General features: G+C 32.6%; 1 protein-coding gene across 1 annotated transcript; it reads right to left on the reverse strand.

Moving 5' to 3' along the window:
• Positions 1 to 1,187: 1,187 nt before the first annotated feature.
• Positions 1,188 to 12,604, reverse strand: LOC120194023 (potassium channel SKOR-like). The gene is made up of 14 exons (XM_039196425.1): positions 12,389 to 12,604; positions 12,012 to 12,277; positions 7,235 to 7,459; positions 6,704 to 6,767; positions 5,758 to 6,097; positions 5,309 to 5,604; positions 4,901 to 4,981; positions 4,256 to 4,354; positions 3,658 to 3,879; positions 3,321 to 3,509; positions 2,783 to 2,858; positions 2,385 to 2,679; positions 1,940 to 2,061; positions 1,188 to 1,551 (listed from the first exon to the last, which is right to left on the reverse strand). Exons 2-14 carry the CDS (start codon positions 12,221 to 12,223, stop codon positions 1,313 to 1,315), a joined length of 2,460 nt encoding a protein of 819 aa, XP_039052356.1. The 5' UTR covers positions 12,224 to 12,277; positions 12,389 to 12,604; the 3' UTR covers positions 1,188 to 1,312.
• Between the last annotated feature and the right edge of the window lie 3,192 nt (positions 12,605 to 15,796).

Here is a 15,796-nt window from a genome sequence, read left to right on the forward strand (position 1 = left end):
TTACTCCCTAATTCCCTCTGATCAAACCCTAATCTCCCTTCCATCATAACACCCTGTTACAGGGTAACTTGTTTGTTAGATTCTGATGTGTCTAAACTGAATCAAAGTGGAGAAAGCATGGGAGTTATGTATCTAAAGTATCTGATGAAAACTCAAAGGGATCTAGAGCACCACATGTACCACAATCCACAGGTCGTAAGCGTGATGAGAAAATCCAGCTCCAGGGGAAGAACACATTTGCAGTCCCAAGAAATGTTAAAACCACTTGGATGGACTGCTAACAGACCAGGAAGCATGAAAGAGGATGATGAGAAGCCAAAATCAAATGATGAGTTCAGAAAAATGTTTATGAAAAGCTGAGGTTCGTTTTAAAGTTTCTGATTAAGATAGTGCTTAGAATGTCATCCTTTCACAAATTTTACTTGCAAACTACCCTTTTTTGTGGGGATAAAAGAGTTGGGGACTTTTAGTAACCTATTTACGGTGATGTGTCTGGTGGAGAGGCTGCTAGACCTCTATGGATTTTGGAATGTTTTCTATGCCTCGAAGCCTATCCTTGGTAACGGTTGTCTATTGGCCTTTTCTTTAATGTTTACACCTTGTTTAGAAGCATTCTACCGCGCTCGAAACACTTGCAGCAGGGTTTAAGCAATATTCTACTTTCTAAAGCAAGTCATCTTTATCACGAAGTGAAGTCATTAGTTGTGCACCGTGTTTGTCTTGTCTAAAATGAAGGGTGTGATTTTAATTTTCGACATTATGGGTAAGTTGTAACCTCCCATTTTTAAATAGTTTCAAGAGGGTGAAATATAAGTTCAGTTGAAAATAAAATCTATTTTTTTTTCATAACAAAATAATCGGTGTCATCGTTTTAAAATTATAATTGTTATGCTTTAGTGATTTATTTTTAATATATTTGTTATAATTATAACTGTGGTTATTTATATAACTGGTTTTGTTTTTTTAAGGAATGATTTTATTAATAGATATCATCGACTTAAATAAGGTAGAAGCTTACAATGCAAAGCAGCTCGACAACAAAGAAAAAATATAAACAAATTAGCAGGCATACCTGAGTCATGTGATCAAAAATATATCTTAGCTAAAAGTTTAACCTATACAAATGTGTAGTGGGTAACAGAAATGTTGAGATTCGAATCTCAGATACGTTGGATGTGAACTCTTAAAGGGTGAATCTCAAGATGCAACAACTTTATTAACGGCAAAATTATATTTACAAGTGGAGCTGGATGCGGACGTGGTCCAGAACAACAAAGCAGCGACATTGTTACAAAACTCAATCGCAATAATCCTATGCTTCACTGATCAAATACAGCTTTTGTCCATCATTAATCAGGTCTACATCAAGTATTTTACCTCCATCTTCCGACAATATACAAGAAGCACCTGCAAAGTTTAGCTGCTCGGCAGCTGTTCTAACCAGCGCTTCCACCGTGTGAGGGATCCATAATACAATCCCAGGTCTCCTCTGCTCTTTAGCATCCCAAGGGTGGAAAGGAAAAACCGTGCACTTCTTTGGGTGAATTTTATCTGGTATTAGCAACACAAATTCTATCACTAGGGCACAAACGGAGATCCTTGAGCAGTCATTGATGCTCTAATAGAAACTGATAACCCTGTTTAGATGTACAACCTAGATGGTCTAATAGAGCCAAGTTCTGACCATTGAACAGATATAAATTAAGCTCTTCAGTTTTACCCGCAGATGCGACAATGAAAGCAAAGGTAGATCATATGTAATGGATAGAGGATGGTAGTGGAGTTAGAACTTCAGTATCCTTAAATTCAGTTCAATTTATAGTCAAAATGTTAAACCATGTGGAACAATTCTTAATTGCTGTAAGCAAGCTATGCTCAGTAAATGACATGGGTCATGTGAAATGCAAATTAGACTGTAGCCACACAGTTTCAGCAATACCTGTGATTTCTTTAGAACAATAAGGGAATTCTGATAACTGAGTAGATTTTGCATCTTCCAGCAGTTTGATCAAATTCTTGTTCCCACACATCCGGCCTTCATCAAGTGGTGTGTTTCCCCATCTGCACAGAAGGCATAATTGTTGAAAGAAACTAATGATACTGAAGTAAGGCAAATGTCTTTGACGTATATCAGTATAACTCCATGGGAAAATTAAGATATAAGAAAATTTAAACAATAAAAAGAATTTGCAACAAAAGCCATGTACTATAACTCCGAACAGCTTGTACACACTGCAAGAAAGTTCATATGGACATGATATAACTGTTAATCCAAATCCAGTTACAAACCAGACGATATAGCTAGAAACAAATAACCTCAGATGAATAAGCTAAACATGATCACGTTCATAAAAAACTAACTGACATCAATGTCCTAAATGTACCTGTCTTTGGTAAATACACTAGCTCCAGCCTCTATCAAAAGCTTTGCCATCAAATATAAGCCCTCAGAAGAAGCTACATGAAGTGGGGTTCGATGGTCATAATCTCTGGAGTTGGGATCAACTCCATTAGACAAAAGCCTTTTCAAATAGTCTGTGTCCCCCTTTGAAACGGCCATACACAGAAAACTACCAGCATCATCTATGTTTAAGGAAGCTCCTTCTTTAACTAGAAAAGCAGCAATATTGTCTTGTCCATTTTTTATCGCTTCTAGCAAGGGTGTATTCCCGAAGTTATCTATAGGGAAAAAAATTATCATCACAACATTAGACCAAATGATAAAGACCAGAGTTTTAATCAACCAAAGTAACATTTTAAAATATTTTTAAAAAATAATTACCTTTAATGTTGATGTCTACTGGATGCCGAATAAGGAAACTTGTAATATCTTCATATCCTTTCAATGCAGCCAGATGCTATTCAAAACAAACATTTGATTTTAGTAAGAGCTTTCTTTCTCCCATTCTCCATTTGTAATGTGTAGCTTAAGAACTATAAAATTTAAGGAATTAAACCCAAAATGTAACTTATTAAGGATGATAAGAATTACAGGATGTGGAGAAAATTCAAAGGACGTGAATATTTCTGACCAAGGGAACTCATTTTAGCTACTTTCAAAAGAAGTAACACATGATATACTGAAATTTTAGTAAATTTTGAGTTTAAGAAGTATAGGATGTTTATCGTTTGCTTTAATCTTCATTACAAACGGTAAAACGACCACACATGTAATAGATCTTAAACCATAGAATGAACAATAACAGAAGTGCTAGCAATAGATAGAAGCATCTATGAACGATCTGAAGATCTCATCAAAGGAGAACTAGAATAGAATTGAAGACCGACCTAAAGGCTTCAATTAAAATAATAATACTGACCAAGGGAGATCTTCCATCGTAATCTGTTTTGTTAGGATCAGCTCCAGCTCGCATCAAAGTTTTGAGCTGATACAAATCTCCATTGTATGCAGCACAATTCACCCTCAAAGCTAGTTCAGCTTCTTGTCTTCCAATGTGAAATGCTATGTCTGATTCCAGTTGCTTAACTCTAAGATTGGATTCTTTTCCCTGAAAATTTAGGTTGCCAAATTTATATTCAAATGAATTTTTGATCAAATGATAATACCCAGCCTGCCTATATTTTTCTGTGATAAATCCATGATAAGAGGAGAAGAAACGTGGTAAATGCAATAGAGAAATGAGGCTACGGGATTACCTCCAAAAGATTGTTAAAAATTTTCCTTCCATCATGGAAATATATCTCGAGGATATTTGAAAATGCTTGCTTATCCAACCGCAGAAGCCTACATAATTCACAAACCCGAACAGTACAAGGCTGAGGGATGTTGCAGAGTATAGAAATTTCTCCAAATGAGCTATTGGGTTGCAGAAGCGTAACAGTATCTTCTGATCCATCTTCCCCTATAGCAACCTCCTCCTGTAAAAAGATACTTTGTGTTAAGCATCATTTAATCAGTTTATAAAAACATTGAGACCTCAAGTCAATAAAAGTCTATGGGGTGCTATGCATTAAATGTATAAATTGAACAATGAAAATTACAATCAGAAAGGCATGATGAAGCACATATATGAAATTCCGTGGCATGGAAAATATTTGAAAGCCAACATCAGCTTTTAAACACCAAGTGGAAAGAGCAACATCTTCAGGCTAACAAATACATAAATATGTTTCATGCTTACAGGAATATATATATATATAGAGGCTTAGGAGATATCTAGGAAAAGATACAGGAAGGGAAATAAGAAATAACGGTATTTTATTGACCACACAATAAAAACATAACAAATCATACCAGCACACCATGACAGACAAAATAAACTTGATCTACAACATTTCCCTGTTCCATTATTACTTCTCCTGGGAGAAAAAATTCTTCATGGAGTCTAATAACCTGCAAGATCAAAAGAATCAAATGTTAAATTTATATAAAGTTATTTTTTTTATTTTTCTCTTTTCCTACTTCTTTATGTAATTGTGAATGAAGAATGTTGACACAGCAATAGACAGCAAACATTTGACGACTTTTTTCCTTTTTGGGATATAAAAAGATTATCGAGTTCAAGAGACCAATTTACTTAGAAAAAAAATGATTTCATTCTGCTTCAAATAAGCATTTGGAATAGCATTCCTGGCAATGAACGCAAATACTATATCTAAAAGTGGTTATCTGAAGATAAAATTGCATGGATACAAGCTTAGGCCATATGCTAATGCTTTTCTCAAGGCCCAGACTTCCATGTAATATTAGCATAGACATGTTGAATCATGTCAACTCTCATTTATGAAACATGACACAGTATATAAGTTCAATATAATCAATCACAAATGAGCTTTGTGCAGCACATATCAACCATTCTATTACCAAATCAGAAGCAACAATAGAAATTTGTCTTTTTAAGCAACTTGCATCCATTATTTGAGAACAGACTTGACTTACAATCTGATTAATAAACTCTGAAGAACATTCCTTGAAAAGGGGAACATTTTCAATGTATGACACATATAAAGATTGGGAAATCTGCAAAACCAGAAACAAAATAGAAACCAATTAAGGAAAAGAATAAACAAAGTGTATTGAGCACTAGCGAAAATACTGATGAAGAGAACATCCAGAAAGATAGTTATGATTGTTATCTTTCATAAGTAGAAAAGAAATTGTTCAAGTCATTATAATCTAATAGTTTAATTTGTAATTGGAACAAAATATACATGGATTAATCTAATAGTTCAAAAACAATATCAATACAGAAGAGTAAGATATTTTTCTTATTTTGTTTCAACTAAAAATAATTTTTGTGTTAACAGAAATATAAAAGGAACAGCAGATTGCATATTTTTATGTTACCTTAGCTCGGATAGAGATGGGGATATCCTGAAGAACGGAAGCCTCAGTGTATCTACTCTCATACTGTAATCGCAAGTGGGATTTGATCTGATTACGGAGATCCCTATCAAGTCTATTTCTGTTCATATACTTAATAACATCTGCCATTTTGTCCCTGAACCTCTCAGTGTTGGATCCTTTTACAATTAAAGCTGTCGTGTTACCAATCAAATAAGCACCAAGAACCATGTCAAAGGAGACATATAACATTATGAATATCATTTCCCTCAAATTGACCGCATGTATGTCTCCATAACCTGTCACAGAAGAGCAGATTAATTAAGAATGGATTTAAAACCAACGGAAAACAAACACACACACACACACACACACATAAATTAAGTATAGGAGATAAAGAAAAAATCAGTTCAGTAATATACAGGATAAAGTAAATTAAACGGGTTACTTACCAACGGTAGCCATTGTGACAATAGCAAAATACATGGAAGTTGTGTATCGCTTCCACAAATCAATTTCTCTGAAGTCTGAATAACTATAATCTCCCAACTTTAAGCTTCCAATCCATGTGTACCCCTCTTGTTCAGGAGGCAGTGTGGTAGCCAGGTAGTAAAAGATACAAGCTGCTGTATGTGTGCAATAGAGTTCAACAAAAATAAGTTTTATAATCCTTGTAAAAAGGTAATTAACCCGTATATCCTTCTCCATTTTTCGGAAGAAATCAGTGACTTTGTGAACCCGATATAGCCTAATCCATAAGAGATACCTCACTTCTTCTTTTCTTCCACAACCCTGCTTGAAAGAAAATTCTCAAAATGATTATTAAGAAAGCTACAACTATAAATTTGCAGGTTGAAGTAATGATATTTATAAAACCCTTGCAGATATCAGTATTTCATTTTCTAAAGAGATCTGTGGTATGTTAAGCTGTCTAAGGGGAATTATATTTAGGGAACAAGACCATGATCTTGTTCAAAACTCTTTCAAGGCACATATGTTAAAAACTTAATCACCATGCAATTAGAAAATCAGAAATTATTTGATAAAGGTTATGTGTCTAACTAACAATCTGAACATAGATAAAACAAACTAATTTTAGAAAAACAGCTTGGAGGGTGTTTTGGGGCTAAATATCAGGATCGGAACCTTTTTATATATGTCAAATATAATTTCAGAATTAGTACAACAGCTTTCACAAATTGACCATTATGGTCGCCATGAAAATGTAATCAGAATAAACATGTTATTTCTCCATGAACACAAAAACATTTACTTTGTAAATATATTTTTTTAAGATACAGATATACACAGAGATTTGTTGATAGCTAATACATGACCAGGTTCATATGCATAGAAATACTTGAGGAAATGGGGCATGCGTGAGGAGGAAAGCAATACCTTGTAGATTATATCCCAAGGCATACAACCAAGTAAATCAATGAGAAAACTAGATTTCAAGTACCTGCAATTGCACAATAGGGAATTCAACCAGCACAAGGCTCAGTAGCAAATCATAGAGAGATTTGTAAGAATGCAAGTGTGAACAAACACAATATAAATATACAAGCAAGTGCGGAAGACATTAGTACTAGAATATACGCCTTCGTTAAGTAACAATCGGGATCTATTGGCTTGGGTATTGTCATGCAATATATACTAACAGCATAATAAAGCAGCTTAAATCATGCATACTATTCGCTACAAGTACAATTAGAATCAACTTTTTGAAGTGGGCGATAGAATTCAGAATATCCTGTGTTTGCTGGTGAGCTTTTGCTGATGCTGTAGCTATAATGTAAAAGCGAGTGGTAAAAAAAACTATAATACTTAAGAAATTATTTATCAGAAATCACAAGCTAATAATTCAAATGAAGCACGAATTGAAATTATAGACATTTGATGAAAAGGGTAAACATAAGAAAAACTAACCGAATTGCAATAGAAGTGGGCTTATGGACCATTCTGTAGGTCTGGGAGTCTCTATAGGCAAGGAAGAAATGCAAAATAATGTCGAGGAGGAAAGCTATTTGTCCTGCAATGTCTAGCATAATAAGATTTTTGGGCAATCCCCTGAAGAACCCAAACTCCAAGGGAGTAAAGAAGGAAGAGTACAACGCCCATATTAGTATGAAATTGGTCCATGCTCGATACCACCTGCAAATAATTTAATATATAATTTATAACACATCAACCCCGTGGCATGCAAAGCTCAAAACGACCGTAAAAGCACAAACAAAAAGAAAATAAGATAAATAATAACGGGGTTGATTCAAGTGGTAAGCAGTTTGATTCTATTTATGTAAAGCCTCATATTCGAATCCTTATATATACAAAAAAAATCTCTGTTGAGAGACTCACTTACTAATAAAGTTAGAAGTCGATCCGAATTAATCAATATAATATTTTAAAATCGAGAGGTCAACAAAATAAAATAAAAAAAAAGACAAATACCCTTTTGGTGCGTGACAGTTTAATAATTGGACTCTAAGGTGTACGTACTTGGTAAGTAAAAGAAGAGAAAAAAATGAGAGGAAGAATAGGACTGTCCGACTGAATGGAAATACATGTGTGTATATATATTCTGGAATACCAAAATATAAAAATTGAGAACATAAGAAATATTATTAATTACAACATTGGTTATTATTTTTTATTTTTAAATTTTGATAATTATAGGTTTTTAACTCTTAAAATACAAAGTAAAAAACATTTTTTTATTTTTTCGTATATTCCTTTAAACAGAATAGGAAAAAATTATTTGTCTCTTACATGAAATTTATCATCCCTTTACTTTTTTTTATCACCCAATCAAGCAAAACTTCAAAATATCTGTTTATAAAATTGCTATTAATACCATTAATGATTAGCATGAAAAAAAGAGAGGCATGATCTCTCTATTTCATTCATAATATTTATTTATCACTTTCGTTTATTAATTTCTAGCTTTCTTTTTTCTGGTTCACGCGTCTTTAATGCTAATGTTGCTTATAGGGATCGCAAACGGATACAATTTCGTGGATTCCGCATCGTACCCGCTTCAATTGGGACGAGGATGGGTATAATTTTAGTGGGTAGTAGACGGGTGTTAATTTAGAAAGTAGTACCCATCGCGGGTAGTGGGAGAGTGATGGGTTTGAGACCTTACCCGCCCCGCATCCGCCCGCCCATTAAATATCAATTAAATTTTGGATTATTATGAATTTAGGTATAATTTTAGAGACTAATTTATAAATCTTAATACTATATAAGATATAACTTATAATTTAACCAAATATTAGGGATAAGTTTATGAATCAATTTTTTTCTTTCAAACCTCTCGTGCTTTGCTTGCTAATTATTACGCCGATATTCTGGTCAAGCTCAGAGTTCTTCTCTAAGTTCCAAACTCTGGTCTATTCAGGTACGCCTTCCTCCTCTTCTTTACTCTGGTCTCCTCTGTGGGTAGTAAAATTGTATATCACCTTATACACAAATCCAAAACCACCTTCCCCGATAGCCCTTAATTTGTACGCCATCAAGAGTTTGTAACTTACCAGATTTTTCTGAGATAGCTGATATCAGAGGGCCATATATTCCCATTTGTCCGAGTCTATAAGCTTCTCCCATAGGATAGCTGTGGTAGGATAGCTTCTTAGTATGTGACTGACATCTTCGGTCTCCGCACCTCATCTCCTACAACTTGCATCATTTGTTAGGTGTCTCATCATCCGTTCTTTATTAGTTAGAATTTGTTTTTTGTAGACTAACCATAAGAAGGTCTTGATCCTTGGCAAAGTATGACTTTTTGCAATTGTACTCAAGTTTTTTAGGTTAGATTCATCGCTCTCTTCCTCTAGGGTTTTGTATGCGGATTTAACTGTAAATTTTCTGTTGTCAGAGTCTTTCCATCCTAATCTATCCTTTGGTCCATTGTCTCTCGGTGGGGGATTGAAACTAATTTGTTCACTATATTGTCCAGGATCAGTTCCTCAATTTCGTCCCATTTCCATTCTCCATTTTCATTAACGTAGTCTTTAACCTTCATGTTATTACTTGTCACCACATCTTGTCTTAAACAGTGCTTCTGCAAAGGTCCAGTTTCTTTAATCCAATCATTCTCCCAAAGTATCACTGAGCTGCCATCGCCAATTTTCCAATTAATGTTCACCTTATCAATCACTTTTATTGTACTTTCAATGTTAAAATCCTTCAACATGTGTGTCCACTGCAACCAACTAATTTGATAAAATTATATCAGCAGCATATGGGACAGGGAGAGTATATACAATGTGATTTAATATCTGTATATAAATATCAAATATCCGTCTTCCAAGACTGTGGAAAGAACGATTGTCTCTTATTATTATTTCTTCAAAGTGAAGTTTCACAGTATAGTTTCCATTTCCTAAGCAACGAATATAATAAGTGAGCGAAAGGGAAGAGAGACGTGATGTCGTGTATAATGCAGATTCATTCATCCTGAGCACAGACACATTATGTGTTATATAGTCAGTTGAGCTAATTCTCGTATCCCAGAAATGTCATGTGCTACTAACTTCCCAAATTTATGACAAAATGTTCTCGTAGCTCCTCGTTTATTATAGTTATTTTATTTAGCTAGTATTCGTATGATACAATTTGGTCATTTTTTGTTAACATGTCACTGTTTATTTGGCTTTTGCATAAAAAATTAAAGTTGGGAGTTTTGCTAGTCTCTTTGAAATATTGAATATTGTTCTGTTTGTTTATTATGGTATTTTATGTGCTTTAAGATTTATGTTAACACTTAACTTAGATAATCCTTGGTGTTTATTATGGTGTTTTATGTGTTTTATGTTTGTTGTTGTCAGTCGGGTCTAGCCAGGTACGTCTTCAGTTGGGTAGTGAGTGTGGGGATGGATTTGAGAATGTACCCGCGTGGGCAGGTGTGGATTTGAAAAATTGTACCTATAATGGGTGGTGAGCAGGTGGTGGATTTGAAAATATTAAGTGGGTATGGGGATGTGGTATTCACACCCGACCCGCCCGTATGTCATCCCTACCTGCTTATATCAAGAACAATATCATTCGGCAAAATTAATGAATAAATAACAAATCTTGCTCGCAAAATAGGGTGTTTCCTGAAATTAAGCTACATGTCATCATTGATTGGATTGAATTAGAGCAATTCTCCGCCGATCTAACAGTAATTTTTTTTTTTTAATTTACGATATGGAATGTTATTTTTCATTAATGATCTAACAGTAACTATTATTTTTGTATTTACCATATGATAAAATCAAAAACATGCAATTTCTATTCTATTCAAAGACTAGACTTTTTAAACTTCATTGTGAGTGTTTATATTCCAAAACATGTTCTTATTTTCAAAAATAGTATGCACAATTCATTGTGACGGTTTACACCCTTTTATGAGCATTGAATTGGGATAAATCAAATTATGAGATTAACTTATTGTTTTTTTGGTAAATATCTTCTGATTTTCTATTGTTAGTCTCAAACCTTTAATTTTTCTCTTCAAATGGTTCTAAAAAATATATAACATTAAAAGAGTTTTATATAGTGTAATTGGATATTACCCCTAATTATATAATTATAATAGGTTTACATAATTATTGTAATTCATAAGTCTCATTTAATTAAATAATTGAAGTGAAAATAGTTATATGTATATTCAAAAAAATAGTTATAATTTATTAAAAAAATAGTTATATAATGCTTAAAAATAGTTATATAAAATTAATTTATATGTTTTCTCGTGTATATATAATTTTTTCATTTATCTAATGAAAACTATCGATTTGGGCTTTTACTTTCTAGAGGGCTTAGCGTCACAGTCAAACCGTGAGCAGTGAGGCGTAGTGGTTATCTTCGATCGACTGTGACTAAAATTAAAAAGGCTTTCTAAGTTGCTCAATCACAACAATCCGGCCAGCCGAAGATAAGAAAAGAAGCTGGCAAAGCATTTGAGCCGTGTACTCGTTTCAACTTTTTTAAAAGTCCAAAGTAGGTGACCCCGACAGGTCGGACAACTATGACGCAGCGATTGAAATCCAATTACACTACGCCACGCGAAAGGGAATGGCGGAAATGACGGAAACTTTCTTGTTGCCTAAAAACTCAATTTACAGCTGTCATATTGTTTTGTTTCCTTTTGTTTGAGCTTTATCGTTTAATAAATTAAAATTACAACTGCCACGTTAATTTTAACTTATTATTATTTAAAATATATTATTGATAAAAATATAACATATATATATTCTAAAAACTGTAAATCAAATAATTTTTAAATATGTATTATAAAACTTAACTGTTTAAAAATTGTAAAATAATAGTAGTTAGAATTTAAAAATTTTGATTTTTAAAAAATTAATATTTAGTGGGATAAAAAGAGTATTAGTTACTAGCATAATTTAACTTTTTGACATTTCTCCCATTTTTCAATATATTTTTCCCAGGAAATGATTGCCTGTCTCTCCATTTAATTTGATATAAAGCATGTGATTTAATTTGATATTATAAGTTTACAACAAGGAAACTAATTATTCTGTGAAATGATTAAATTGGATGTTAATGTCTTCTAAATTTTTAGATTATACAACATATTAAGAAAATACTTGTAAAACAATTGATGGGTTCGTTAAATATTTTTAAAATCATATATTTTTACTCGGTGTTCAAATTCTAATAATAATAATTGTAGATGATCAGGTGGCTAATAATTTACCTGTTGTCGGGATGAATAGGTAGACCGTCGAATAAAGATTGACGACTCAAGTTGTTCCGAGCACGAGCAGCGGCCGATCCCAACTCATTAACTATCAAATTAAGTCTGCTTCCTCTCCACGATATGGTTCCTTCTCTAAACTCGTCAATCTCATACTCTTCCTCATTCGCCTTCTCATCTCTTACTCTTCTACTCCTGCCAATGTCCCCCATAGCCGCCGCGCCAACCACCGATCAAATAGATTCAATGTCGTTCTTAACAATCAACTAAACAACAGACAATAACATATCCAAAGCAGAGAAATAACAAACTAAAAGTTAGAACTGACAGTAGACGTCGGCTTTTGCTTTTAATAGACGACGAGATGAAGAGATAACCATAAAACGGCCTGCTGATCTCGGAGTTTGAAATTTTGTGTAGCTTATTAGCTAGGCAACTCCTGAACTTACGAGCAGATTAATGTCGAATACTATTTCAAAGATTCCTGAACTTAAGAGCCAACGGATTTCCTTTTTGATTTCCTTCGGTGTAAAAATACAGAGAAGTGGAAGAACTTTTTCAGTTTCGGGGGAAAATGTAGAGTTTGTTGGATTTGATTTTGTGGGTATGTAAGGGTTTAGGGCAGTGTACCGGTGACCACAATTTATACACAAACGCGGCCCTCCTTTTATCATAACCATAAATAAAAACTGAATTAATATAAATGTGGTTACTGCTCTACACATACAGCGCTAACGTGTTCGCGCGGCTTTAGCTGCCCAATTTTATTGATTTATTTATCTTATCATCTCGTTCGGATATTACTTTTAAAAATTCTAAATATAAATAGTTATACTTATATTTTTATATGATGTTGTCAATTAATTAATAATATTTAAATAAAAATTATCACATAATTATTTTAAATTATTAAAAAATTCAAAAGTTTTAGTATTTCATTAGAAATAATTTTTCTGATGTTTTAATTTTATTAACGTGTTTGATAACTATATTCGTTTTCTATCTAAAAAAATTCAAAATGATGTGCTGAGTAAAACAAATAGATAGATAGTTAATTCTATTTTGAAAAAGAAAAAAATTACTTTATTTGTATAAAATATTATTTGAATTAAATTAATTCAAATTTTGTATATTTGAAATTAAATGTATTGATTGGTTTTTTCTACATCGAAAAAAGAGTAACAGGTGTTACGATCAAGTGGATTTGATGGATGAACTAATATAAAATTGTGAATTGACTAAATGATAATGTCACGGGTTATAAACTTTGGTCGAAGTTCTGGGGCGTGACAATAATATATATAGGAATTAAATAACATGGTACACTGAAAAAGAAACACATATCACGCAAGTCCCACTCGTAATCCAACAACTCCAAAAAGAAAATACAAATCTAAAAATAAATAATAGAACAAAGATATATCCGAGAAGGTCAGATAAAATGGTAGATCGGCGTGCCACGTTTATCGTGAGGGGCTATGATTTTTAAATTTTCTATATTTTAAGATTTTTAAAATATGTAGATTAAACGTCAGTTTTAAAAAATTGTTGGTTTAATTGTTCTAAGTTCTTTTAAAGGAAACACTCTGTATATAAATAAAGCGTACAAGTTTTGTTTTCAAATCTCAATTTCATGTACTAAACGTATAAAAATGAGGCAAATTGGGTTCAAAGATCAGGAGTCTTTGCTGTCAGAGATAATGCCAGTGGCCGCAGATATACGCAACCAAACTGTGGTTAGAGAATGCCAGAAGTTTTAACTAATTTTTTGTGTCAACTTTTAACCCATGTAAAGTGGTTTTGTATTTTTATTGTAATAATTATACATGAGTTTCTTTTAATCGTCTATTTTCTAATTTTTAGTTTTCATTGATGTATTCAGAGATGTTGGTGTATATTTTATACGTTGATTGTTGTGTTAATAGCATCCGTGATTGACCTATAAGGGAATATTTTTAGGGTTAATATAACTTCGATCTTTAGGCAATATTCAGTTTTTGGCTTAATACCAAAATAAGTTCCCAAAATATACCTAAATTTTTTAATAGTTGCATAAACTATTTTTTGGCCCATCCAGGTGCCTAACGTTATAAACACTACCCATTTAGGTGTTCGGGCTGTCAAAAACACTAATTTTTCCGTTAAACGATATGTTTCATAATATGGTGATTTTAAAAATTTTATTTTAAAATTATATATATGTTTAAAGAAAAACATAAATATTTTGAAATAATCTCAAAAACTTTAAAAACTTTCATTTCAACTCCTAAACCCACGTCGACCATCGCCTTTTGCCATCGACGAAACTCCACCCGACCTCATATCCCCATGGCGACCAAAACCCCATGAAATCGTGACCGGTCGATGGTCGATTGATAGAGAATCATCATTTTATACCCTGCGAATCCTATGATGAAAATCACGATCTCGACGACAACTACGACAACGTTATGACTATGATGATGGCAAGGACTACGTTAGCGACAACGATCGTGGCCAAAAAGGGGGCGACAAGGAGTTAAGAATAGGATTTGGGAATTTTAGGTATTTTGGGGAATTTTTATAATTTAAAAGAAATTAGGGATTTCTATAAACATAAATTTTTTTTAACAAAATAAATTTCAAAATCACTATATTGTGACACGTGCCACTTAACAGAGGAAATTAACACCGTTGACATCCCAAATACCTAAATGTGTAACGTTTATAACGTTAGACACTTGGATGAGTAAAAAAATAATTTAGACACCTATTTGAAAAATGAGATATAGTTTGGACATTTATTTTGGTATTTAGCCTTATTTTTATATAAAAAAAAACAAAAGGTTTAAAAAATTAGTAAAAGAAATATCAATTTGCTGAAGACAATGTGACAAGTTGTAGAATCATTATATTAACAAAAATAGTACTTTTTTAAAATTATTTAAAAAAATAGAAAAATATATATAAAATAACAGAAAGAAAAAGATCATACAAATATTTATAAATATTATATAAAATTAAAAATTAAAAATCTAGAAAATTGTAACAATATAAAAAATGTAAAATTAGAACACAAAAATATTATATGAATCCACATAAAAACATGTACTAATGATTAAACAACAAAGTATAAATATCATTTATATAAAAAAGTATAAATATCATTGAAAATCTAAATAAAAATATCTTTCATATTATTTAATAAATCCTCCCGGATATGGCAACAAAGTTTATATGATTATTGCTCCGAGTACTTCACAACCGATGCTTTCCGGTCAACATATTCAAACTCTATAAACCCAATTGCAACGCCAGATATGGCTGTGCAAAAGAAATCCTCCACAATTGAAGTACGCCCTCCCGCTCTCCGTCATGTCTCCGATCCTCCCAAGAGGAAAAGGAAAAAAAAATGCACATAAAGGACCCTCTAAGCGACTAATGCATTGCAGCAAGTGCCAAGGAGGTGGACACAATCGACTAACATGTCATCTATTCTCGTAGTTGCACCGAAGTTGCTTCGGATATGTAAGATCGCTGTCGACAAGGCTAGATCAGATTATGTAATTTAGGGTTTAATTATAAACCCATAGTCATGAATGACTTATTTTTGCTTTTTGGTCCAAAACTGTACCTTAGGGTTAAAAAATTAAATTCAAAGATAAATCAATCAGACATTTAGTTTTCGAATGATTTGAAAATTGATGTATAATATGGCGCATAATTAAGAAATTTATATATCCGCTTTAATAACGATGTATTGAATAATCAAAATGTTAATACTTTGAAAATTGAACGATTAAAAT

This window comes from Hibiscus syriacus, unplaced genomic scaffold, assembly GCF_006381635.1.
Source record: "Hibiscus syriacus cultivar Baekdansim isolate YM2019G1 unplaced genomic scaffold, ASM638163v2 tig00116997_pilon, whole genome shotgun sequence".
NCBI classification, from domain to species: domain Eukaryota; kingdom Viridiplantae; phylum Streptophyta; class Magnoliopsida; order Malvales; family Malvaceae; genus Hibiscus; species Hibiscus syriacus.